General features: G+C 45.5%; 1 protein-coding gene across 4 annotated transcripts in view; it reads left to right on the forward strand.

Annotated features, from left to right (window-relative positions):
• Positions 1–27,134, forward strand: part of AKAP2 (A-kinase anchoring protein 2) — a 478,916-nt gene that overhangs the window by 435,234 nt on the left and 16,548 nt on the right. For all 4 annotated transcript variants that reach the window (XM_023510474.1, XM_023510475.1, XM_023510476.1 and 1 more), the window contains one exon: positions 11,993–14,414. In XM_023510474.1, the coding sequence (XP_023366242.1) occupies positions 11,993–14,414 (2,422 nt within the window). The remainder of the gene's footprint in view (positions 1–11,992; positions 14,415–27,134) is intronic.

Consider the following 27,134-nt stretch of genomic DNA (forward strand, 5'->3'; position numbering starts at 1 on the left):
GTGCTTGGATGGTGGCAGATGTGCCAGCCGCCGTGAGCTGCTGCCCGTGGTGCTCTGCTCTGATCGTTTCTGTCTGGGGCTCCGCTGTCATCAAACGCGGGACGTCTCCATTTATGCTTTTGCAGCCCCCAGCCAGCTTGTAGGTTTCATTTCTCCCTCTGCCTCTGAGTATAATTCACTTTTCTGAGTACCTGACTGTGGCTTGGCCACAGAGCATTTTTCTGAATTCCACCCTGTTTTTGCAGTGGGAGGTCAGGAGACTGTGTGTGTTCACGTGTGTCCATGCACAAATACGCGTGCGTAAGCGAGAGTGTGTGTGTAGTTTGCTAGAGATGGTTTGACAGAGGACCAGATCTCGTGGCTTAACCGGCAGAGATTTATAGTCTCGCAGTTGTGGAGGCCTCGGCAGAGTTGGTTCCTTCTGAGGGCTGTGACAGAAGGATCTGCTGGAGCCCCCTCTCCTTTTTTTTTTTGCTGCCTCATAAATGAGTGTCTTGTTTCTGCATCTCCTCACGCTGTCTCTCCTCATCTCTCTCGTTAGAAGGGATACTAGCCCTACTGGATTAGGGCCCACCCTAATGACCTCCTTTAAACTCAGTTACCTCTGTAAAGACTGTTGGCTCCAAATGAGGTCACCTCCTGAGATACAGGGTGTTAGGACTTCGGCATATGAGTTTGTGGGGAGGACAGAATTCAGCTCATTACAGCGCACACGTGTGCGTGTCTGCATGTGTAAGAGGGAGTGTGTGTGAGTGTTCAGTGAGCCCCGGCATCTCTGAGACTCCCAGCCCCGTGCACGTCTGGCACTTGGGAAATAACTGCAGTACTTCTCAGTTTTTTCTTTTGTGCCTAGGGCAGATTCAAAATGATTTTTTTCCGACACATCTCACAGTATGGAGGAACAGGTGCGATAATGTATCAGCTCCTGGTACTGCTCCTGGCTCGCCGGTTCAGAGCACCTCGTAATGGAAGGCCCTGTCCTGTTCGTCCTTCTCTGGAGCAATGTGATGTCCTTAACTCAGTTTACTTTGGACTGCTAAGTAGCATCTTGAAATGCCTTTGGCTCCACAAAACATTCCAGTTATTCCAAAGGGCAGCATAAATTCAGAGTGCCCATGGAGCTCCCCAGTGACCTGCTATAATCAGGTCAGACATTGGGAAACTCCCCAATATTTTTAAATAAATTTCAGCATACGAAAAGTGTCATTTAGATGTTGTAAGCAGTTGTATCTTTTAGCTTCCTTTCTAAAAGAGCCTTGCCTGGGCTTTGTCTACTCTGATTATTTTGCTTGGGAAGGTCCCAGGAAGCCTGCGGTGTTGACCAGTCTACAGGCCACAGGCAAGCCCTGCCCCATCTTTAGGCCACTTACTCCACTTCACCAGGACAACCTGCTGCCAAACGGACCCCAAATAAGCAAGACGGAGCATGGCCATTTGTCCTTCTTTCTCCAGTTCTCTGTAAATCTCACAGGTCTCTGTTTCCTAAAATCTGACTGAAGAAAATGAATGCGTCATGGCCCCGAATCAACCTGGAATTCTGACTGACTTTGTAGTCAGGCAGATCCTATGTCATACCCCAAATTTTCTAAGTCAACCTACAGTTCCAGAGAACAAGGTGGGTGCAACCTGGAGACAGGGTGGGGAGCCAAAGGGTGTCCCCAGGGCATGAGAAATGCTCTAGTTGAAACCCCATTAGACTGAGTCTGATTCTATGGTGACACTGGGGTCTCTCTGTCAGGCAGTGTGCATCTGTTTTCTTCATGGTGGAAGACTGTTGGTTAGCTTTGGGATGAAGGACCCACTTCCTCCAAACATTTCTTGAAATTAGAGCTTTCTTCTCTGACTTCAGATTCCTCCATTCACCTTTCAGCATGGGATTTCATGTAGCCATTTAAAGTACATCTTTCAGGCAGGGCATGGTAACTCACGCCTATAATCCCAGCACTCTGGGAGGCCAAGGCAGGTGGGCCGTCTGAGCTGACAGATTCAAGATCAGCCTGAGCAAGAGCAAGACCCCATTTCTAAAAATAGCGGGGTGTTGTGGCAGGTGCCTGTCGTCCCAGGTACTCAGGAGGCTGAGACAAGAGAATTGATTGAGCCCCAAAAGTTTGAGGTTGCTGTGAGCTGTGATGCCACAGCGCTCTACTGAGGGCAACAAGTGAGACTCTGTCTCCAAGAAAAAAGTACATCTCGCAGTAGGCAGTGAGTAATATTAAAAGTGTTTGTGAGATAATGTGGGGTTAAAAAAAAGTTGGCTACAAAATTGCATATACTCTCTGATCTCAACTATATTAAATATATAGATGTATTTCTGCAAAGACAACAGTGGAATGAAATGAAATATTAACTGTTTTCCTCTGAGTGGCCAGATGAGGGATACTTTTAATTTTCCATATTTTCTACAGTGGGCATCAGTTCTTTGACACGCACAAAAACAAGCTGTTCTGAAAAGTCTATTTAACTGGAGATTCCCACAGGATCTTTCAGGGTTTTTTTTTTTTTTTTTCCTGCCTCAGTATCACTGGGATATCAATTCCCTGTTTGTCCCCAGGTCTAGTCTATCTCTGAATTTCCAAGAAGACATCCTGGTTCCCATCAGGACCCTTAGCCAGCTCCTGCCTCCCGCTCAGCCTGGAGTGTGACTGAAGCAGACCAGGCCAGGGCTGCTGGGGCTAGGAGGAGGGGCCAGGCCTCTCTGAAGGGGGTTAAAGTCCTTCTTTGTGTGAATGGCCTTTTAGGGAGGAGAGGGAGGGCCTGAGGTGACATCACAGTCTTTGGTCAGGAGGCTTGGAAGGAATTTGTCCACTCTGAGCCAGTGTGTGTGCAGGAATCCATCTGGAAAAAGAGGCAGTTCTCACTGAGGACGTTTGAGGCGCACGCTCTGGGCAGGGTAAGCCGAGTCTGCCGAACTGTCTTACTGTCCTGTTCTTCCTAATCTGAAAGGAGAGGGGTTGTTTCTGAGACCAGCATCTTGCAGAAGAGGGATTCAGAGTCTGGAATGCTGTGCTGGGGAGTCCCTTCCTGCTAGAGAAAGAATGAGCAGCTGAGCTCAGGCGGGTATCTTGCTCCTATTTTTATTTATTTACCTTACTTAGTTTTTGCAAATCTTATAACATTCTCGGCTTTCGTGCTGAAAGGCAGAGAGGAAGCTCTGTCCTCTGCATACAGCATAAAGCTGCACGAGTCGTCTGTGGCAGGTCACGCTTTGAAGATGGTGCGTGAGAGTGTCTGGCAGAGACCATGTGTGTGTCCTTTTGCAGATCAGAACCAAGCGACCCAGGGCTCCTGCTGGTTGGTTTTCTAGCCATCATTGTGTGTTTGTTCAAGAGACTCACTGAACTAGTCTACAGCTGGCCTTCTGTCTCCCATGCTGTGGAATTTACCACCTTCACAGGGTGGCTTGGGCCTTTGGGGGGAATGTGTGGTGCCCATCTCTCGGACATCCCGTGGGGATGGAAGGCAGACCTCCCAGGCTTTGTTCATAGGTACAAAATCCTCTGAGGATGGAGGGTTAACCTCAAATGCGTCTGGCCACTGATTTCTCTTTTCCCAAGGCTCTGCTGCAACCTCCTGGATTCTGCCAGGTCCATGTGGTGCCCAGTCTTGCTCCCTGCCATGACCAGTTGTCCAGAAATGAATCTGAGATCCTGAACTGTTTTAAAACCGAGGGACATGGCTATGTCCTAAAAGAACTTAAAGCTAGGTTTGCTTTTCTCTTCCTCAGAATTGGTCACCCTAGAAATATCAGGCTGTAGGAGCCGATGTTCTCTGGCCTTGATCTCGGTTTATTCTGGGCTGGAGACTTCCCTGCTAACTCCTCACAGTGAAAAGGGCCCTTGGTGAGAAGAGCACCCTTCTCAATGGACCTCTGAGTGTCTCACGTTGAAGAAAACATGAGACTCGTATCTTTCCTTCAGGGGAAGCCCAGAAACCTCCCAGTGGGTCTCAGTCACTCCTATAAGGAGCGGGTCTCCAAGTAACGGAAAGAAACAACCCTTTCATCAGCTACTGCAGAAAAAGACCCGCTTCCTTCCTCTTCCCCCCACCCCTCAGCCCATCCCTACCCCACCACACACACCATCCCCAGTTTCTTTCACAGAAAGCCCAAGCTGTAAATGTATTCATCACATAACACCTTAACATTTTCCAGATGTGCAGCCTGACATCTGAGCCAGTGACTTTTCAGCAGGACTAAGGGGATGTTATTAATAGGGCAGGCGGTGGTGCTGGGGGGACTCCGTTACATGAAAAATTGACCACTTTCCTTGCCCAGGAATGTGAAGGGAGACACAGGTGACCCTTGTTCCCAATGAAGGCGTGTGTGTGTTAGCGGGGTGGGGTTCCAGAAGTGTTTTCACCCTGTCTTCAAGCCTGTACCTGAGGCATAAGCCAAATAAAATAGCAGATGGTGATAACTGTTTTGACCAATACCTTAGAAGAGCTCAGAAGTTAAAAAAAAAAAAAAAAAAGGCTGGGCCCCTAGGCGCGGGAATGGGACTCCTGATCATGAAAGGGTAGCATTTTCTTTAGAACTGCCCTAGTCACATTTAGCTGTAATTGGCTTCATGGAGGGAAACCCAAGAGGCATTGTTAGTGTGAGCCCCTTGTAGGGGTCACAGCACTGACCCCGCCTGCCTTGGCCCCAGGAACGTGTGGGGTCTGAAGTCTGGCCAGCTGCCTCCCATCAGCAAGGAGGGGTCTCTGGCCTCCTTAGGGACTGGTTTGGTGCTGGTTTCCCACAGTCACCACACAGCCTTACTTCTACAGACCGGAAGAAGCTTGCTGGGGATGGTAGAGGAAAAGCCCCAGAAGACTGGGATGGGGCCCAGATTATCACTGGGCTCCTCTCTTGCACATTACACGTGGAGGTCTGAAGCCTGACCAGAGAAGCAAGCTGTTCTTGGACATCCCTGCTGTCTGTGCCTTCAGGGGAGGAGGCAGGGCCCCCTCCTAGTCCCAGCCGGTCTCCTTCCTGCCCTCTTCAGCAGGCGTGCCAGAGGAGCCACAGGCCGGCCTGTGTAGGAGCCTTGGTGCACCCCGCTTTCTTCGTGAACTTTTTGGCCTGACTGGCACTGTTCCATCCAGGCTGAAATTTTCTTTCTAGTTCCTGCCATACCACTTCCTTTCCCTTGTGCTACTTGTTCTCTTTACGTGACCTGATACTTCCTCCAGGGCTATGAGCTCCGAGCTGGGAATTGGGGAATCTCTTCAGTGTTCTGGGGACCTCCTGTGGCCAAGGCACAGGGCACATCACCCTTCAGAAGGCAGTGTTGCAGGAAAGGGCTTCGACCCCTTCAACCTCTGTGTTCACCTCCCAGATGTGTCAAGTTCCCTTGGACTGGGGAGTCAGCCCCCACCTCCCGTATCTCCTGATTGTCACTCCACCAGTTCTTTGAAGGCAAAGGAGGTTCCGCTGATGCAGGGAGCCTCACCCACCAGCTTGCACCCCCTCCTCCCAGCTGCCTCCGTGCTAGAGAAACACCCTCTCTCAGCCAGAAAGTTAAGAATCCAGAAGAAACTTCCCAGAGACAGCCGCGCGTGGCCCACGGAACCATTCTTCACCCTGTAGCCGTGTAGTAGGAATCGTGCCCTGTGTGCTACAGACATGACTTAGCAAAGAGAGGGGAGATGAGAAGGGAAAACGGGGAAGCTCTCTGGTTTCAGGGCGATGAGCAAGTTTTATTTTATAACCAGGCCTCTGTTCCGAGGCCAAGACTGAGTTTGTATTTTTCTGTAGAATTTTAAAGTAACTGGATTAAGGGATCAGGACACCTATTATCTGGAGAAAAACATTTCTAATTTAAATATTGTAGAGAGTAATCTGGGTTATTGGGAGCAGAGAAACCTGGTTGTGCAGCGGGGGCCTGCTAGTTGAGTGATTTGGGTCACATCGCGCATTTCGGCTGGGAGCGTGGGAGGTCAGGGTGGGTGAGAACACTGTCGAGCTTTAACAGCCTGTGGAGTGGAGAGGAGGGGACAGGAGGGGATGCTGTGAGCGCAGGATGCGTTTCCAGTGAGTCAAAGCTTCAGCTTCTTGCTTGTCCTTACAGTGGAAGACACTTCCTTGGGGTCTGCCTGGGCTCAGGCAGACTTGCTAAGGAAAATGCAGTGCCTCTGGGCTCTTTCTGGTCACGGTATGCCTGGGCAGAAAGAGCACACTGGTGTCCACTGCCCACTGGGGCAGGAAACAGGGCCTTGATGTTTTGTTTTCTGTGCAGATTTAAACAGGCTTCTAGCATCTCACCTGTGGTGTTGGTGGGGAGTTAAAGGCTTTCCTTACAGCCTCCAGTGCAATGACATGGGCCTGAGAGCTTAAAGATCTGAATATTTTTATCTCTGGGAAGTTGTCAGAGGAAGCAGAGAACCTCATTTGATCTTGGAAAAGTTTCTCTATTTCTCTAAACCTTTTATTCTGAAGTTTTCAAATTGAAATAAAATCCCTGCCTCTTCTGCTTCACAGAAGGCCAAGTTTCAGGTGTCAGCTGTGTATGTGCACGTACTGTGAATGATAAGCCATTAGACCTGTGTCAACAGTAAAGTGGGGACTTGACAGGACAGGCTTCTTAGCTACCTAACTCAGTTGGTCGAGTATTGAAGATGGACCAGGTTCTGTTCTACCCAGTGTGGGACTTCTCTGCTTCCTATGTGACCAGAGCCCCAGATCTGGAGGGTTCTTGATTGTTCATTGTACTTACTGCATCTCCGGGGTTTGACCAGTAATGTCATTGTATGAAGTTATTCTGTTTGTCACAGCAACAAATGCATCCTCCTAGTTTTGCTTAGCTTCAACTAAAATTAACATTGAAGGATCTCTGGGATGGGGAAAGGTTAGGGATGTTAGAGGCTCCTTGGGGCCAGACTTTTAGTCTCTCCTGAGCCTTTTTACTTTAATCTCTTCGAGGTGATTTCTTTTCCTCTAAAAGCCAGAATCTCACCATTACCTCCTATTCTTTCCCCCCCAAAAGAATCAGTCGGCTCCCCAAAATAATTTAATATTGGTCATTTACACCTTGGTGTAAAGTGCATCAACTATTTTACAGCTTATGTAGTACTTTTAAATATATTTTCTAATTTAATTTTCAAAATAGATTTGTCTGGCATAATTAGCCTTGCTTACAAATGAGTTATCTTCTCAGTGGAGTTCCATAATTGTATTGCATGATGTTTAGCTGAACTTTTATAGGTAGAGCCAAGAAATGACCCCCAGACCCTAGTCTTTGGATTCCAAACTGAGTTGCCAAATTTTCCGCATCATTTTTATGTATTTATTTATTATTAAAAAATATGTTTTTCACCTTGGGAAAGCTCAAGTATTTCTGCATCATTTAGCTGGAGAAAGGAGACCCAGGTATCAATGTTGCAAATTAAGCTATGTCGATTTGCTTTGCATAACTATTAAACACTTTGGGGGCAAATAATGGCAGTTTTAGATGCAACCTTCCTACCAGGTTATTTTTAAAAGCAGATCTTGACCAAATTCTGGCACTCAGACAGGCACTTATTAAATACGTATTTGCAAAAAAAAAATAAAGAAGTCTCGCTAAGCTTAGATGCTCAAACCCCACCTTGCACAGATGTGTTAATTTTACAAAGACAGATTCCATTCAGAGGATGTTAAATGAAGTCCCCCAAGTTCTTAGATCCCAAACAGGGTATGTGAACCAAAGGGCTTGCTCTGTTTGCATATCTTTTTTTTTTTTCTGTATGTATATCTTACTTGGGGGAGGGGAGGTGAGAACTATCTCTAATCCACAAATTTGAAAACCACTAATTACTCAGATTTCTAACATTCATTATACTCATTGACAAGCCACTGATTTCACTAATGGAAACCCATTTCTCACCTTAATTATGCCAATTAGCAAAGCTTCTGGGGTCCAGTGGGAGACAAAGGGAGCTGAGGGACTGGAGGAAGCCACCTGTGGAGTGGGGGCTTCTGATTAGATTTTACTTGGCTCCTAGAGGATGTATTTCTGATTAGCATGATGGTCTGCCCTTGGAATGTAATTTAAGCTAATTTCAGAGACACGCAGCTACATTATGTTGGCTCTGCCCAAGCATTTTAAAGTTAACTGGAGACACCCTGACCGCTGCTAGTCATTCTGGGAAGCCCACTGAGGGCAAGTTTATGTGGTGTGAGGACTCACCTCTGAGGTTTAGGTGGGCCAGTCATCAAAAGATCTCCCGCAGACCTGTTAGCACCCTAGTTTTTCTCTGACCTTTGAAAACCCAGTTTGATGGTTCTTTCATAGCTTCCTGTTTTTTTTGCACTGGGGCCTAGTTTATTTCAGAAAGAACTTTCCCATTGATTTAATGAATATGCATCTTATCTGAACCTGAAATCAGGTTTACCTTATCTGAAGTATGGAGAAAATTCTGCTCCTTCTTATCTTCAAAGGGAGCAGTTAGCATTTATTCATTTAACCAAGACATCATTTAAGGATCCCAAGCCCTGACTCTTGCCAAATTGGACAGGTGGGATTTCCAGCCCATTTCCATTCACCTGGCCTAGTTACCAATGGCTTTGATCACATCAGGCCATCATGCATGAGGGTCAATTCTTACTGCTGACAGTAGATCACAGAAATTTATCCTTTTGTTATAATTGTTGTCCAAATTTACAAAAGCTTGGGACTTCAGTCCGATTCATAATAGTGAATCAGTAATGTAAAGTTGTTTATCTCTTTAAGTCAGTGTTTTTCAACCTTTTTTATTTCATGGCACACTCGAACCTATAGTTAAACTTCCACCGTACACTTAAATTATGTTGATTAAAAAAAAAAAGTAAAAATAAAGAATATACTTACTGTGCTTTGAACATCTTTCAGAAATTGGTTAATTCATGATTTTTAAAAATTTCTGCAGCACACCTCAGATTCTGCCATGGCACACTGGTTGAAAATCACTGCTTTAAGTATTTCTGCCCAGATTAGGGTTCAGAGCTGCTGCTCTCTGAAGTAGATAAAATTGAGTGTCAGAAAGAATTTTCTGAATTTATGGAAAAAGGGGGCTGTGCCTTCTGTAACTCACAGAAGGGAGGGTCTCTTTCCTGTTTACACCTTCCAATGTCTACTTTCAAAAAAATGTATTTAAGGGATCACCCCCAAATTACACTGGCACCCCAAAACTTTGACTCTTAACAAGTAACTAGCATTTTTTAAAAATCTCACTTGGGCACATCACAGAAGATATAGCTACTTATTATCATTTTGGACTTCAAAGATAAAGGCAGTTTTTTTTTTGGATACTGCAGAAGTATATTGTCAGATGCTCCTCGAATTTTCCAAATTTTGTGTCCGAACAGTTTTGTCTGCTGTTTAAAAAGTATGCCTTGGAAGGAGGTGATTTAACTTTGAGTTCTAAAAAGAAAAATGCTGCAGGACATCTGTTCCCAGGTCACTAAACACATAAGTGTGAAAAGGTCTGGGGAAAGGGACGTTGCTGGTGTGAGAAGTCAGGGGGTGTTCTTGGGAAATGCTTGGAGATAAGCCCGGTCATTCCTATCTCTGCGATTAGCGAAGAGGCACAGAGACAGATGAGTTCTTCACTTCGCCTGACTAAGTAAACTCTAAAATAGACTCAGGCTCCCTGGGAAGCACAGGGGATCCAATTTTTGTTAAAGAAAGGGTATTGTCTCTGGGAACTTATCCCTGCTGCTGATTTCATTATGGCCCTGCAGAATAAGTTTCCTGTGTGTTTAATGAATGACTAATGGATAAACAAACTATAGAATTACAGTAGTTTTAGCTTCCTTTAATTTTGCATTGCCCTCTTTTCCTCTCTTCTCAACTATTCTAAAGTTCGGTGGTGCAATGATTTTGAACCATATTTCAGTACCGGTGCTTCTTACTATTTCCAACTCCCCCCCCCCCAAAGCCAGTAAGAGATAGAAAGAAAGCTCTGCTATTCCCGTGAGGAATATTAGCAGAAAAGTATTGGCCAGATGAAGCTGGGGGTGGAGGTGCTGTGGTAATCCAGTTCTCAGCACAGCAGTGCTGTGTATCTCTCTTTGTTTTTTTATTCTAGTAATAATATTCCATGGAGGGGGCTCAGTTTGGCCTAGGTTTACTTGAAATTGAATGACAGCCAATAAGTTTCAGACATTCACATTTTCTATAATTCTTAATGAGTTATGAATAGAAATTACTGACAATTGCTGCCCCCATATCCCCCCAAAAGTTTAGATAATGGTTTTAAAAGGGCTGCAAAAACTATTGTTGACATGCCTCATTAGTTCCTTCTTAAGATAAAAGAACTACAAGTTAATAATGGTCAAAAAATAAAAATAAAGACATTAGCAATTATAAATATTATTTTAAGAATCAGACTTTGACAAAGACCAGACCTAGACTAGAAGAACACTGGAGACCAGAAGGTGTTGACAAAAAGGGAACACTCCTTATTCTTGCCCATTACTAGAGAAGGAAGAAATATGTATTACTTGATCGAGTTAAGTTCAAAGGAATACTCCTTTTTCTTGCCTGTTACTAGAGAAGAAAGAAGTATATATTGTGGAAAACCAAGATTGAAGAAAATCCCCTAGTTCATGGATAGTCTTGAGGGTTTTCCACCATTCTGATAGCAGTGTAGAGCACACTGGATGAACACCCATGTTTTCCTGGGTCTCAAGAACAAATCCATGATCATCTATTTTGCTTTGTAAGGATCTCGGAGTTAATCCCCCGAGATGATCTTAAGATGGTGTTTTAACATTATAGTCTATGTCAGTGTTTCAGACCTTTTCTACTTCACAGCACCCTCCAGCCTATAATTATATGTTCATGGCACACTTAAATTATGTTGATGAAAGTAAAAAAAAGAATATACTTACTGTGCTTTGAACTTCTCTCAAAATAATTTAATTAATGATATTTAACATTTTTCACGGCATACTTAAGGTCCCCTCATGGCATACCGGTTCTAAGTCTGCAAAATTGTTGAAAACTTAAATCAATGAAAAGTGTACCATCTTCCAAGGATGGCATCCTACCTACTGTGTCAGTAACACCAGATGCGTGATAAACCTGAGATAGGGAAACAGAGCTGAACGAAGTGTCAGTGAAATCTGTGAACAGAACTCAAATCAAGTTCCCAATTTACTGCCAGAGTTCTCTGGGGTAAACCAGAGTTGTTTGATATGGAAAAAAAAATCATCCTGGAATTAGAAAATTAATGCACTAATGTTAAATAATAAAATTACATGGGCTAGATAACTAGAGAGAAAATATGATGCATTTAAAAGTATTAGGAAGATACGGTTTTCTTATTAACCATAAATTGGCGATAATGCATATAAAGCATTTTAGAAACTGGAGGTGAGGTGCTGCTGGCCACTGGTTTTCAAAGCAACACTCCTTGACTGAGGAGTATTGTTCTGAGGCTGTCCCAGTCCCAGAGAACAGATATGCAGGCTGTGTCTTTGGTCGTGGTGTTCATAATACACATGGTCAGTTACAGCCATGGCAGTGAGCACTGCGTCCTATGAGAGGCCATCGGAGGGATCTCCTGTTTTCTCGTATTTTATTTTAGAAAGATTTTCCCAAGAGTTTCTTGTCTCTAGAATAACTGCATTCCATCAGACAGAGAATCGTATGTTTTTAAGAAGATTTGTTCCTGCCAAAGGACCTTCTTTGTATAGTTGGGGACACACAAATAGTCCTGTTACAGAGCCTGCAGCAGTTGGCTATGAATTATTTTTGAAGACTCTGATAGCCATCTAATCTCTTCTACATTAGAAGGTAAAATTTAAAAATGGAACTAGCATGTGTTGAACACCCAGTAAAGAAAATGGAATCTGTAAACTGGAGAGGGTTGGGCACTCCTTACTGCAATAAAATGAACATGTAAAGGATTAGAAGGGAAGTCTCTACTGAAAGAAGTTGTCCAGCGTGGCTTCAGTTTCCCTTCCTGCTCGTTACTAGTGAGTTTCTCACATTCACATCTATAAGAGAGGTAGCACTTAACTCTGACTTCTGTTTTCTCTTTATTCCAGAAGCCTCCCCAGCTTTCTGAGGATGATACCCGGCTAAAAAACGAGAGAGACAACTGTCGTGCCAACCTCCTGGAGCCTGCTCCCAGCTCTTTCCCTCCAGATCACAAAAACATGGAAATTGAGGTGTCCGTTGCAGAATGTAAAAGTGTTCCTGGAATCACCTCCAGCCCGCATTCTGTGGACCACTCCTCCCCTTTCTATTCAGCCCCCCATAATGGCCTCCTCACTGATCATCACGAGTCCCTGGATAACGATGTGGCCAGAGAGATCCGATATCTAGACGAGGTGCTGGAGGCCAACTGCTGCGATTCTGCTGTGGATGGAACTTACAACGGAACATCCTCCCCGGAGCCTGGCGCAGCCATCCCAGTGGGCTGCCTAAGCCCCCCTGCCCACACGGCCCTCCAGCCGGAGCCTGCCGAGGCAGTGGCTGGCAGGCAGGCACCTTGTCACGCTGAGCTCCCTCAAAGCAACTCAGATCCCATGGCAGACAGGGAAAGAGCAAACGGCCATGCCCCTGGCCAGCTCAGAGACACGCTGGGGGATGGCCTGCAGGCACCCGCAAGCCCCAGCTCCTCAGCCAGCTCACGCTGTCCTTCCCGAGACGGCGAGTTCACACTCACCACACTGAAGAAGGAGGCCAAGTTCGAGCTGCGCGCCTTCCATGAGGACAAGAAGCCCTCGAAGCTCTTTGAAGATGATGAGTGTGAGAAAGAACAATACTGTGTCCGAAAGGTAAGGCCTTCAGAAGAGATGCTGGAGCTGGAGAAGGAGAGGAGAGAGCTCATCCGCAGCCAGGCAGTGAAGAAGAACCCCGGCATTGCGGCCAAATGGTGGAATCCCCCTCAGGAGAAAACCATCGAGGAGCAGCTGGACGAGGAACATCTGGAGTCACACAAAAAGTACAAGGAGCGTAAGGAGCGCAGGGCACAGCAGGAGCAGCTGCTGTTGCAGCAACAATTACAGCAGCAGCAGCAGCAGCAGCAACGGCCCCCACCGCAGCCCTGCCCAGCCCCTGCATCCTCCTGTGGTCCAAACACGACTGACAAAGCAAAGGAAGACATCGTCACAGAGCAGATCGATTTCTCCACTGCTCGCAAGCAATTCCAACAGATGGAGAATTCCAGGCAAGCAACAGCCAAGGGCCAGAGCACACCTAGGCTGTTCTCCATTAAGCCTTTCTATAGGCCCCTGGGGTCAATTAACTCTGACAAGTCACTGACTATCACAAGACCAGCTTCTGTTGGGGGACCTCCAGAAGACAGTGGCGCCTCCACAGCCAAGGGGCAGAAAGCCTCCTGTGCCCTGGAGAGCCAGTCCGGGGGAGGAGGCCAGGGCAGCACAGCCCCTCAGGGGAAGGAAGGGCCCTACAGTGAGCCATCTAAGCGGGGGCCCTTATCTAAACTGTGGGCAGAGGACGGAGAGTTCACGAGCGCCCGGGCGGTCCTCACCGTGGTCAAGGATGACGACCATGGGATTTTGGATCAGTTTTCAAGATCAGTCAATGTCTCCCTGACCCAAGAGGAGCTCGACTCTGGTTTGGATGAATTGTCAGTGAGGTCCCAGGACACCACGGTCCTGGAGACTCTGTCCAATGATTTCAGCATGGATAACATCAGTGACAGTGGGGCCTCCAATGAGACAGCCAACGCCCTCCAGGAAAATTCACTAGCTGACTTTTCTCTACCCCAGACTCCACAAACTGACAACCCCTCAGAGGGCCGAGGAGAAGGTGTCTCCAAGTCATTCAGTGACCATGGTTTCTATTCCCCTTCGTCCACGCTGGGAGACTCTCTGTCGGTCGATGACCCTTTGGAGTATCAGGCTGGTCTCCTGGTGCAGAATGCCATTCAACAAGCCATAGCCGAGCAGGTGGATAAGGCCGTGCCCAAATCCAGCAAGGATGGAGGAGAACAGCAGGGCCCCGAGGCAACTGTGGAGGAAGCTGAAATTGGGGCTTCCAGCTCTGAGAAGCCTCAGAACATGTTTGAGCCACCCCAGGTGTCCTCTCCCGTTCAAGAGAAAAGGGACGTAATACCAAAGATTCTGCCTGCTGAAGACAGGGCGCTCAGGGAAAGGGGGCCTTCTCAGCCGCTGCCCACTGTGCAGCCCAGTGGCCCAATCAACATGGAGGAAACCAGGCCTGAAGGGGGCTATTTCAGCAAGTATTCGGAGGCAGCCGAGCTGAGAAGCACAGCCTCCCTCCTGGCCACTCAAGAATCCGATGTGATGGTTGGGCCCTTCAAACTGAGGTCAAGGAAGCAGCGGACTTTGTCCATGATTGAAGAAGAGATCCGGGCAGCTCAGGAAAGGGAAGAAGAACTGAAGAGGCAGAGGCAAGTCCTGCAGAGCACCCCGAGCCCCAGGACCAAGAACGCCCCCTCGCTGCCTTCCAGGGCACCGTGCTACAAAACCACCCCAGGTAAGGTGCCGAGGCCCGAGGCAGATGCCATGGAATCTGCCGCTGGGGAGTCCAGCTCATGGGTTTCTGTGTGGAGCCTCCTTATGTGTGTCTGAGATAAGTGTGTATGCGGGGGGCTCCGACACAAGGATTTCAGTGTTTGAGGACATGAAACAGCAGTGTCAGAGTGTCCCCTGAAGGAACCCTGAGGCCAGATGGAGTTTGCCATTTCCCCGTGGATGCGATAGCCTTGGTCTTAGTTTGTGACAGAGAATTGTTGTTTTTTATTTGGAGGCTTGCCTCTTGGCTGAGGGAGGGACTATTGGTGGCACAGGACCAGTCAGAATCGGGCCTATGTGGGCCGTGTCTGAGTTGCAGTGTGACCATCGGTATCTGTGGTTCAATCCAATCCAACCCATCCGATTTGGGGGACGTGCTCTTCCAACCCTTTCTGAATGCTGGGTCCCTTCCCAGCGATGATGGTCCTGGCTCGGCATTACAGATTGATCCATGGAAGATGCCCTCGTTCATCTTCTGTGTGATTGGATTTGTCTTCCTTTAAGTCACCTCAAAGCAATTACTTTGTTTCAAGGGTGGTCTCATCCATTGTCACATGACCCACGTAGAGACATTGAATTGCTACAAGCAAAGGCGGGTCTTTCATTCCTTGACTTTTCCTGGGCAGTAGCTTTCTTGAATGCTTTGTATAGATTGAATGCACGTTAATTAGAGTGGTGATTATTGTTCCTTCCTGCCACTGTTGGATAACAGTGTGACCAGTAGTTTTTATTTCCAATGTGGATGTGACAGCAACCAGGGCTCTACCCATCTTAACCCTAGAGAAGTGCTGCTGAAAGTGTGGTCCAAGCTAGTCCAGGAACTGTTACTGGTCCATTTTGAGAGAAGTTCAGACTTTGAGAGAAAGCATTTGAAAACTCTTACAGCAATTTGTTATTGTTCTGAAATCCAAGTATGGAATTTTGTATTTTACAGAAGTATTGGTCCACAGTGGACTTTGGGGAGGAGGAAGGGACTAATCTTTCACCAGAGATATTATTCTTATGTGTTAATATGAGGGTGTATATGATTAGCTTACATTATTTGAGTTTGTAAGGTAAAGTTGAAAGTCTGAGTTGTAGTTGACTCCTTCACCCAGTGTACCATATACCCCTATATTGTACCAGATATAGGTAGGCACTAATGGAGCCCCCTCCCCTTTGCCCCACGTCTTGAGTTTAATTGTGTTTTTGTGTGGATCTGTAGTTGTTGGTCTGCTATTTTCAGATTAGTACTGAGTACATGGATGGGCTGCTTGCTTTTCCATTCTTGAGATACTTTCACCAGAGATAATTTAAGGAATCATTGTCTTAAAGTAGTAATTGTTGGCATTTTACTTGGACAGATCCTAATCTTTTCTTTCTTTCTTTTTTTTTTTTGAGACAGAGTCTCACTTTGTAGCCCTCAGTAGAGTGCTATGGCGTCATAGCTCACAGCAACCTCAAATTCTTGGGCTGAAATGATCCTCTTGCCTCAGCCTCCCACGTAGCTGAGACTACAGGCACCCACCACAACACCTGGCTATTTTTAAAGATGAGGTCTCACTCTGACTCAGGCTGGTCTGGAACCTGTGAGCTTAGGCAATCCACCCGCTTCGGCCTCCCTGAGTGCTGGGATTACAGACGTTAGCCACTGAGCTCAGCCAACAGATCCTGCTCTTATCTTGACACTTGGCTTCCATGTCTGCCACAAGGTCACTCTTCTCATTATTCGTTTTTACATTTTGAAAGACTCCAAGCCTAAACTAAAAGTTTCCAAGTACATACAAGTTTCCAAGTATGTTTTTTTAAAACCATGCCTTGTCACCCCCAATTTTGTAGACCACCCCTCATTTGGGTCTGCCTGATCCTTTCACATGCTTATATTCAGATCGCTCATCCTTGGAAGGACTGCCACAGAGCTGATGCTGTGTTCTCATGGTGTCCAAAAGTTTGTCCTGTTATAGGGATGGGTATTAACTGATACTATTTTTTTTTGTCAGAGACAGAGTCACACTCTGTTGCCCTGGGTAGAGTGCTGTGATGTCATAGCTCACAACAACCTCAAACTCTTGGGCTCAAGCAATCTTCCTGCCTCACCCTCTTGAGTAGCTTGGACTACAGACTCCCACCACAATGCCTGGCTTATTTTTTCTAATTTTAGTAGAGACAAGGTCTTGCTCTTGCTCAGGCTGGTCTCAAACTCCTGAGCTCAAGCAATCCACCTGCCTCAGTCTCCCAGGGTACTAGGATTACAGGTGTGAGCCACTGCTCCTGGCCTGTACCTTCCTTCTTGACAATAAGATGCTTAGGTCTTACTATCTCAATGTATTTATTATTTAATTAACCCTCACTTATGTAACCAATCTTCTGTTTTCCTTACCAAATTTTGGGTCCAGCATAGTTTTCTGGGTGCTCATTGCAACCTCCTCCAACATCCTCCCACCCTGCTTGAACTCCAGTCACTGCTGTTCCCTGCCCACCCTGCTGTGACTCCAGCACACCCTGCTTGGCCACCAAGGCTTCTCCCAGCCCCACCATAAGCACCACCTCATGACTTTTGGACTAAATTGTTCATGAAGGAAAGGAAGGGGAAGAAGTACGATGACTTTCTAAATAAGGTTTTAATTCCTTCAGGTCATAGAACGTGGAACCAGCGGAGTGCTCGAGGCAGAGGAAAATTTTAGGGAAAGGATTTTGTCCATGCTTACTAGTGGCCAGTTGGCTTTTCCCAAAGATCCTGAGTTGTCAGGGTCACTTTAAATTCTTTACTGTAGGCTGGCCTGGCACAGAGGTCCCAGGTGAGTATCCAATCCTGGAGAAGTCTTTGTGCCCCTTGATTTTGGCCCATGCTGGGAGCTCATATCACATGTGAGTGATGCTAAAGGGCTCAGATAAGGGCCTGCTGTCTCACGGGTGAGGGAGGGTTCTACAGGCATCTCAGGCCCTCTGCTCACATGGACAGCAAATACTAGGAGTCTCTATTCCTCTCACTTATCTGGCCCTCCCCTCACATTATTTCATTCCCTAAAGTACATTTGCTCAATGGGTATTTTAGTCTATTTAGGCTGCTGTATCAAAATAGCCTATGTACAACAGAAACTTATTTCTCACAGTTCTAAAGGCTGGTAGGTTCAAGATCGAGGTGCCAACAGATTCCACAGATGAGGACCTGTACCTAGTTTGTAGATGGCCCCTTCTCACAGTGTCCTGATGTGGTGAAAAGGAAGAAGGCCGCTCTCTATGGCCTCTTTGATAAGGGCACTGATCGCATTTAGCCCTCATGATCGAATCACCTTCCAAAGGCTCCTCACCTCCTTATGTCATCACATTGATGATTAAGGTTCAGCATGTAAATGGGGGTGGGGCACAAACATTCAGACTGTAGTAGGGGTATTTTCAGTCTTCCTTGCTCTGTCTCAATTGAAGCCCTCACCATATTGCCCCCAACTTTATTTCTAGCATGTGAACAATTGTCAAATATAAAGACATTTTAACACTTTCTCCCAGATCTCCTGTTTGCTGTTCAGGCTTCCACAGGATTGAGATTGCCGTAAAACAAGTCAAGATCCTACTGCTTGCCTGTGGCCTCCTGGCAGCCTAGCACATCCCTCCACACTAATGCTCAGCTTCTCTCCCATCCCTCAGCCCCATAGGGTTGACTTCTGCCCCTTTGGGGAGATGGCAGTTCATCCACACAAGTCTACACTCTGCTGTGCTCTTGTCATATTGCATAGTCACAATAATGACATGCACCCCATTCCTTCACGTTTATCTCTAGAATGTTTAAAGTAGATGCCCAGGCGTCTCAGAATCACATCACAGATTGAAAGCAACTGATGCAAAATGCTGCTTTCTCTGTATTCGTGCCTGGAAACCTTTGGCGTATTGCTTGACCAGCTGGCCCCCAGATTCCTGATCGGGAAAAAGACTGACACATTACTCTGAGCGGCCAAACTGGACAATCACGTCCAGGGTCAGAACTGCCAGCTCCAGTGTTGGTGTTGTGAATGGAGATATTACTAAACTCCTACTGTACTACTTTTCATTTCATGCCAGAAAAAGTGATTCAGCTGGTTTGTCATGGGACTCAGCTCGATGATTTGATATTAGGTGATGAAAAATATAACTTTCATCTTCTCTGGTAGAAATCATGCTGGTGACATGCTGGAACCCTAAAATCTTAAGGCAAGTAAAATCTACTAAGAGCCAATATATGGTAAAGAAGGAGAAATCTAGTAAGTCCTTCCGTTGAATGTTTATCTAGTCATAAACCCTGTCTCCTAGGCATTTAAAAGATACTTGTTTTGGTGTTTGTTTCATTGCATTAAAAGATGGAGAATGAATGATAATGGTTCTATTTGGTAAAGGTCATAGTCATTTTCAAAGACTAAGTATCTGAGATTGTGTCAGTGAGAAGGAAGGGCAACTACAGGGGCTCAAAAGGGGTAGAAAATTTGACATATTTGCAGTGTTTAAACAGGTTAAGAGAATGAAGAACCAGTTGCAATGGCTCACTCCTAAAATGCCAGCACTTTGGGAGGCCAAGGTAGAAGGATCATTTGCAGCCAGGAGTTCCAGACTAATCAGGGAAACAGAACGAGACCCTTTTTCAACAAAATTTTTCTTAAAAAATTAGCTGGTCATGGTGGTGCACACTTGTAGTCCCGTTACTTGGGAGGCTGAGGCAGGAGCATTACTTGAGCCCAGGAATTTGAGGCTACCATGAGCTATGATGATGCAATTGCAGTTCATCCTGGGTGACAGAGGGAGACGTCTGCCTCTCATGGAAAAAAAAGAAAAAAAAAAAGGAAGGGCGGCACCTGTGGCTCAAAGGAGTAGGGCACCAGCCCCCGTATACCAGAAGTGGCAGGTTCAAACCTGGCCCCGGGCCAAAAACTGCAAAAAAAAAAAAAAAAATTGATTTAGAGTCAGACAAAAAGCATCTGTATCATGTATCAGTCATGTCAAGGGTTTTAACCTTTAGATTTTATCCTGTAGTCAGTGAGAAGCCAGTGAGTTTTCAGCGTGGTCATTGACTCTATACATTTCCAAGCTGCCCTGGTTTCATCTGTGAACTGGTGGACTAAAACTCTCGCTGTTTTAATGAGTCTGTTTCCCACTGGGTTGTGCTCTCCCTGTGTTCCAGCGCTTCTGCAGGGATGCTCCACACGGATGTTGTAGTACCGCCACACTCTAAGAGCGTGCACATGTGCGTCCTCTGCCAAGGGTACTCAGGTAGAAAATGAAGGAAGCACCTTGGGTGCATGAATCTGATTTGAAGGGGTAACTCATATGCTGCTGGAAAATGCCCTCAAGGAGATTTAGGGGTGGGGCAGGGGAAGGAATACCCAAACATTTTATTAACATTGCAATTTAAGACCTTTTCGAGTCTTTTCCTATCGGGGGTGCCAATAGACAGTTCTCACCTTAGTGCCTATGTCTATTATTAGATATTCTGGTTTCACTTCAAGTTCTAAGCATGCCGGAGAAACCCACTCAGCTAGGTGATGATTAGTTTTGGTTTTCATGACAGATTTTGGATTCATGTGCCAGTGTGTCCCCATTATGGAGAATAGGAAAAGGGAAGGCATGCATATTGAGTTCCCTAACTTGGAGCGTCTGTTGATGTCTTCTAATATGCAGAAAGATGGGATAATTATACATCTTATGAAAGTAAGACTTACAGGAAATGTCAACGCTTATTGTCAGTTTGGATTAAGATTCCACAAGAGGTGATTATTACCTTATTATAAGATTATTAACTGGGCCTTTTTTTCTTTCCCTTTTATTATCTTCAATTACAAGGAAGGAAGAAAAGATGTTTGCTAGTGTCTGCACAAGAAACAGCTTTCGTGAAACAGAGCTCGCTGGCTTTTTCCATGGTAAATCAGAGCCAGATGAAGCCAGGTTTCCCTTGGTTCCCTCTTTGCTCCACGGAGGAAGACTCTGTGTCAGCAGCTGGTGGCAGAACTGATTCTTCACAGGCCCTGGAAGTAGAGGGTTCCCCACCAGGGGTGTCCACACCTCTGTTTTCTCCCAGGCAGGCACTGATTGTGCAGCCTGTAAGAACCCTGTGGGCTCTGTGAAGGTAGCTGACTGTGGAGTGTCCACAGATGGTTGTTGTCCACTACCATATTTCTGGAACATTCTCTGGTAACACAAATCTAATTATGGTAGCTACAATTTATCAAGACCTTGAGGCTGTGTATAATACTAGTTATTTCACATACGTTTTCTCACTGAATCCTCTCAATAGCCCACTCAGTTATAATACAAATTATGTAAATCCCTGAGGCCAGATATGTATTTATGGATTCAGATTTTTGGAAAGTTAGAAAGTGTGTACTGTTCCTTAGAAAAATCATGCAATGTGTATACTATTATTTGACACAACTGCTAGGTTGTAGAGCAGCACCCTATCATCAAATTAAATTTTTGCTGTAATACTTAAGAAGAGTTAGTTATGTTAAGTGGGTAAAGGAGGATTAAGGAGAGCCTCCTGTCAACTCCCGTGGGGTTTTGGTGCCAAATAAGTTATGAAAAAACTTGCTTTTCAGGGCTTTTATGGATTTGGGGATTATGTACGACGGGTTGTGGCATATTATTATTTCCTTTCAAAGAGTTAATACTTGAATGGACAGGTAAAGTAAGTTGCCCAAGGTCATTCAACTTAGAAGTGGTAAAACCTGATTTTAAATTCAGGCTCACTTGTCACCAAAATGTATATTCTTTTGTTGTTGTTGTTGTTGTTGTTGTCATTTTGAGACAGAGTATTACTTTGTCCCCCTGGGTAGAGTGCCATGGTGTCACAGCTCACAGCAACCACAAGCTCTGGGCCTCAAGAGGTCCCCTTGCCTCAGCCTCCTGAGTAGCTGGGAATACAGGCAATTGCCACAATGCCTGGCTATTTTTTCTGTTTTTAGTAGAGATGGGGTGTCACTCTTGCTCAAGCTGGTATTGAACTTCTGAGCTTAAGCAATCCACCTGCCTCGGCCTCCCAGAGTGCTGGGATTGATTACAGGTGTGAGCCACTGTTCTTGCCCCCTCCCTTTCCTGCTTCTCTGTTGAGCCTGCCCTAGGAGGTACATAGTGACGGTTCCCCCTTCAGCCTATAGCGATTGAGCTCAGCCTTCTCTTCTCTCTTAACCCTTGTATTTTCTTAGGTTCTTCTTATCTTTCCTTTTTGAAGCCACCATAGCTCTGGAAATCTTTGTTTGCTGTGGCCTGGGTATGTGAGTTTGACTCTCAGAGCCCATGAAACAGTGCTGTGACTCCAGTGACCTGAGTCGGTCCTTCTGTGTTTTCAGAACTTAATTCCAATGCCCCACATTACGACAGGCAAGATTGTGGGCGCTACCCAAAGGCCTGAGCAGCTAAACCAGCAGAAGGACTAACACAGTCCACATCAACTGTCTAGCTTGGCTGCGCCTGTGAATTATTTCCAAATACAGACTCATTCCAAGTGCAGGCTCATTCCCTGAAGACTTTGAAAGAACTGGGTACTCAAGCAAGGAATCAATTTGAGGACAGGCAGGGATGAGTGTGCATCGCTCCAGTAACTGAACATGGACACTTGGCAGAGTGGGGTTAATGTCAATGAAATTTGCTAACCAGGGGTTGTTAAGCACTGTGACTGTTTCTTCTCACTGTTCTCTTTTCCTCTTTAAGATCAATCTTTCTTCCTTAGACCAGAACATCTCTGAATTTGATTAATCTAAACCCAGAAGATATGTTTATTTGAAAAACGCGTGCCACTGGGAAAGGGGTTGGTAAGAAACACTACGCTGAAGCAGTGTTTGGCACGAAGTGAAGATGTAATGAAATCCGGATTTCTCACATTATAGAATTCCAAGGTCTTTTTGGGTAGTATCCTCAAAGGTTTGAAAAGGGCAGCTGCTGCGGTTAATTTAAACCTATCAGCCTCACTCCTAAGAATATATGGACACAGAAGTCTGTCTTCTGTGACAAGCGCATGGTTATGACTTCTGAGCAGCAGGACTTTGGAAAAAACAGAGCATTCCAGTTTAATTCCCTTCTGTAAGCAAATACTGCAGTGACTGCTGATTGTGCTGGGTCTTCTGATACATTCAGGGGACCCGGATTGGCTTTTGCTGGTGCTTATGCCTTGCTGGGGAGCCCCATGTGGTGCCCTTGTTGCCGACTCCCACGTGACTCCTCCATGCTCCAAGTGAGGGCAGTACCTTCCAAGGAATCAGACTCAGCTACATACAAAGAAAGATGCATAGTCTTGACCTGACAAAGAGGAGATGAATCAGAGGGCCTAATTCTTGCAATGTGAGCTAATCCAAGCCAGGTTTGGGAGCAAGATGTCCCCTGTGTGTGCTGCAGCCCAGGGCAGGATATGACTATGTCTCTTACTAGTCACGGTTACTTGCTGTGTGCTTCCCTAAGGAGATGGACATTTCAGATCCATTTGATCTTTGCGAATAAGTGACCACACATTTAGGAGGTGGGAGACTTGGGGGTGAACTGGAGGTAGGAGAAGAGTGTGCGGGACAGACCATTAGAGCACCTAAGAATATATGTGTAGTTCATACGATAATTTCTTTCTTTCTTTCTTTCTTTTTTTTTTTTTTTGCCGTTTTTGGCCGGGGTCGGGTTTGAACCTGCCACCCCCAGCATATGGGACCAATGCCCTACTCCTTGAGCCACAGGCACTGCCCACGATATTTTCTTTTTTCTGAGCTTGTGGGTAAAAACATGCGTGCATCTGACATCATAAGTGTCACCAGTCTGCCCTTTCTTTCCCATTCCTCAAATATAAATTTATACCGTATGTAAAAAAGCCAGTCAATCCATGTTTAAATGGGACAGTCACATGTCTGGATCTGGATCTAAAGTTCAGTTTCTGGACCCAGTGCTTGCTAGCTGTGTGAGCAACTTACTGAACCTCTGTAAACCTCAGTTTTCTTACCAGTAAAATGAGAATAAAATAGTACCGACCTCTTCAAAAAGTTTATAAGACAGTGCCTAGTACATAAAACACTCTTGCTAGGAGTAACTAATAGTTGTTCTTACAGTTTCCATTATTTTTTAAGGAAAGCCCTAGAAAACCTTAGCAGAGTTCCTCATGAGCGGCTCTCTTGCAGCAACTGTGAACCTGAAGTAAATAACAGAACAGATATTATAAAATTGCTTTCTAAGCCTAGTTGGAATATTTTTAGTAACTTCCTTAGAATTAAAGTTTCTCTTGCAAAACCTGAGGCCAGGAAAGACTTTCAGTAGTCTGCTACTATTTCAAAAACTGAAGGGTGGCAAAGTCCATCATTAAATGATTAAATGCATTGCATGTCTATAAAATTACAAATATTATCATCAACCCCACCCCCAACCCCACTGTGTTACACGGCCAAGCCCATCGTGTTGATAGAAATGTGTTTAACAAAATGATCTTGGTGGGGAATTGATGTTCACTGTGGGTTTTATTCTTACTGTTTTATTTATTTATTTATCTATTTATTTATTGAGACAGAGTCTCACTTTGTGGCCCTCGGTAGAATGCCATGGCATCATAGCTCATAGCAACCTCCAACTCTTGGGCTTAAGCAATTCTCTTGCCTCAGCCTCCCAAGTAGCTAGGGCTACAGGCACCTGCCACAATGCCTGGCCTTTTTTTTTTTTTTTTTTTGGTGGGGTCTCACTCTGGTTCGAACCTCTGAGCTCAGGGCAATCCACCCATCTCGGCCTCCCAGAGTGCTAGGATTTCTTTTTTAGTCTTAAACTTTGCTTCCCCTTGAGAAGCAGAGCTCTTTCATTCTAGAGTTTTTACCATCTTCCAGGGTTCATAGGGCTAGACCCAATCCCAGCTACTCACCAAACACCCGACTTACCTTTCAGCGATAATATGTGACAGTTCCTGACTTGTTCACCAGGCAGGGCTAGTTCTCATCTCTGAGTTAAATTTATAACCTGCAGATTCATAGCATCACATTCTCCTCCCCCGGGGGCCTTCAAAGGAAGAGATGAAAGAAGAAGAGAGCCGCTCTTGGCATGAGGGTCAGAGCTGGAACCCCGTGAGTCCCTGCACTCTGGGTCTGACAAGGGGGACGGGCCCTTTTACTGAGAGGAAACGAAATTGAAAATGCAAGTCTGAACTCATTTCTTTGGTGACTTGTGGGTCACTTTAGATGTTTGCGGCCTCGCCCTGATGCCGTGTGAAGAAAGGCAGCCATTGAAGGAGGCCCGGCTGAGGCATGCCATCTGGTGGGTGTTTTTGTTCAGTCCAGTTTGGTTTTTAAATAAGAGTGGGTGATGGCTTTTTTTTTCTTTTCTTTTGAGAAATATAGAAACAAAGGACCTTTGATTTAAGACCTCACATTCCCTGTGTATGGGGTGTAATAATCACCCAAATCATAACGTTTAATCAAAAGAATTCTCTAAACTTTTGGAATCCATATTCTTGGCTTTTGAGAAGTTAGGTTTGTTCCTACAGAGGGAGGATTTGGGCTGTCAGGGGTGTCACCAGCTGTGTCCTGAGTAAATGCAGTCCTCTCTCGGTTCCCTGGGGTGGGAGGAATCACAGATTCTTTTCTCTGCCCTTTGTCAGCACAGCCGGCCACAGATGCCCAGGGGAAATCCGTCTTGCTTGGAAAATCTGGAAGCAAGGCCAAAGCCTGGCTTGCTTTCTCTGGGCCAGAAAGTGGTTTAACTACTTGTGATAAATAAACAGGAAACCCAATTCATGCTGCCCAGTTTTCTTTTCCACTCATGATGGGAGACAGCATTGGCACATTGGGAGCGAAATCAGCTGCCTTCTTTGCAGTGCTAAGGCCTCGTGAGCGCCACTTCTCCGGAGAGGAGAAATTTGTGTTTTCTCTTACCTGAGCTGCTTGTGCTGCCTGGGATAATGGAAAAGCTTAAGGATCTGCTTGGTCCGTGAAGGTTAAAACAAGCAGCTTTTATCTACTTTTCTCAGCACAGCGCAATAATATTTAAAAGAAAAAAATTCTGGTTTGTGTCCTATTTTAAAATTAATGTGTGCTTATTGTAGAAATAATTGGAAAATAAAGAATAAAAATAAAAGTGACTCCTGATCCTACTGCCCTGGGGATGGCCACTGCCGTCCTTGTTTTTCTCCAGGCATATAGGGACGTGGAAGGTTACATTGGGTTTATATGTGTAGTAGTATTAACTGGTGCTGTGACAATTTACCACAAATACAGTAGATTAAAACAATACACACTTATAGCTCCAGAGGTCAGAAGTCTAATAAGCCTCTTCTGTGAACTGAATTGTTTCCCCTCCCCTCACCACCCTCAATTCATATGTTGAAGCCCGTAGCCCCCAGTGATATGGGCTCTGGGAGGTAGTTAGGAGCCCTCTTTTCCAGATTAGTGCCCTTGTAAAAGGGGACATCAGAGAGCTTGCTCTCTCTGCCCACCTCATGAGGATGTAGCAAGGCAGAAAGAGCCTGCACCAGAACCCCACTATCCTGGCACCTTGATCTTGGACTTCCAGACTCCAGAACAGTGATAAGGAAGTGTCTGGTATTCAAGCCACCCAGTCTGGGGGATTTTGTTATGACAGCTATAGCAGACTAAAGCTGGGCTAAAATGAAGGTATTGGTAGGGCCGCGTTCCTTCTGCAGGCTCTAAAGAAGGTTTACTTCTCTGCTTTTTAAAGTTTTATATGCTGCATGCATGCCTTGGCTTATGGACTCTTCCTCCATTTTCAAAACGAGCAATGTAGAATTTTGATCTCTCTCTGCCTCCCTCTCTTCCCTTCACACTCCTTCCCTCCCCGCCCCCCATCCCTCTCTCTCCTGCTTCCCTTGTGGGATTATATCAGGCCTAACTGGATAATTCAGAGCAGTCTTCCCATCTCGAGACCCTAAACTCGATCACTCTTGCAATATCCTTTTTGTCACAAAAGGCAACGTACTCACATGTTAGGATGCGGATATCTTTGGGGGAGGCCATTATTCTACCTACCACAGTACTGTTTGCCTTCTCCTGCTTGAGTTTTCACCATGTGCCATGCACTTTTGACAGTGGCTAAGTGGTGAGCCAGAATTTGAACCCAGGCGGTCTGGCTCTCAAGCCTGCAGTATACCTGCTTTCTTAGTGTATTTGGGCTGTTTTTCCCTGACCTTACCCCTTCCTCCAAATTTGGGAATCTGAAACAGGACTTGTAATGGCTAAATAACACTCCCTCATCTGAATGAGCCATGGCCAATTTAATCATTGGTGTAATTTTAAAAATATACAAGAGGACAGTGAAAGTTCATGTATGTAAACTTATGCTTGCACTTAGCTATTAGCTGAACTTGTGAAAGTAGCTTGGGAGCTGGTTAACTAGTATATATTCTAGAATACTATTTGCCAAACTCTTTTTCTTGAGCTATGAATAGGGATTCCACGAAGTGCGTTGTTTGGTTGTTGTTGTTGTTGTTGTTGTTATTGTTAAATGAATTTGGGAAGTATTGTCCTCCCATTCCTGCACTGGAGATTCAGTCATATTAACCCTAAAATCAAAGTCTCTGGGTAAGGAAAACTCTCTCCCTTTTGTCTCTCTCTCTGTCACTCTGTTAGCTAATGTTTCCCAGGACTATTTGACCAATGATTTTTTGGGGGTGGGGTGGGGTGCAGCATTGAAAACCATCTTAGAAAACTGAGGTAATAGGACACAATTTTAGAAACATAGCTTTGGAATCAACCCAGCCAGGTGAAGCTGCTTACCCTCC

The sequence above is a fragment of the Otolemur garnettii genome, unplaced genomic scaffold (genome assembly GCF_000181295.1).
Source record: "Otolemur garnettii isolate 467f Iridium unplaced genomic scaffold, OtoGar3 scaffold00014, whole genome shotgun sequence".
Lineage (NCBI taxonomy): Eukaryota > Metazoa > Chordata > Mammalia > Primates > Galagidae > Otolemur > Otolemur garnettii.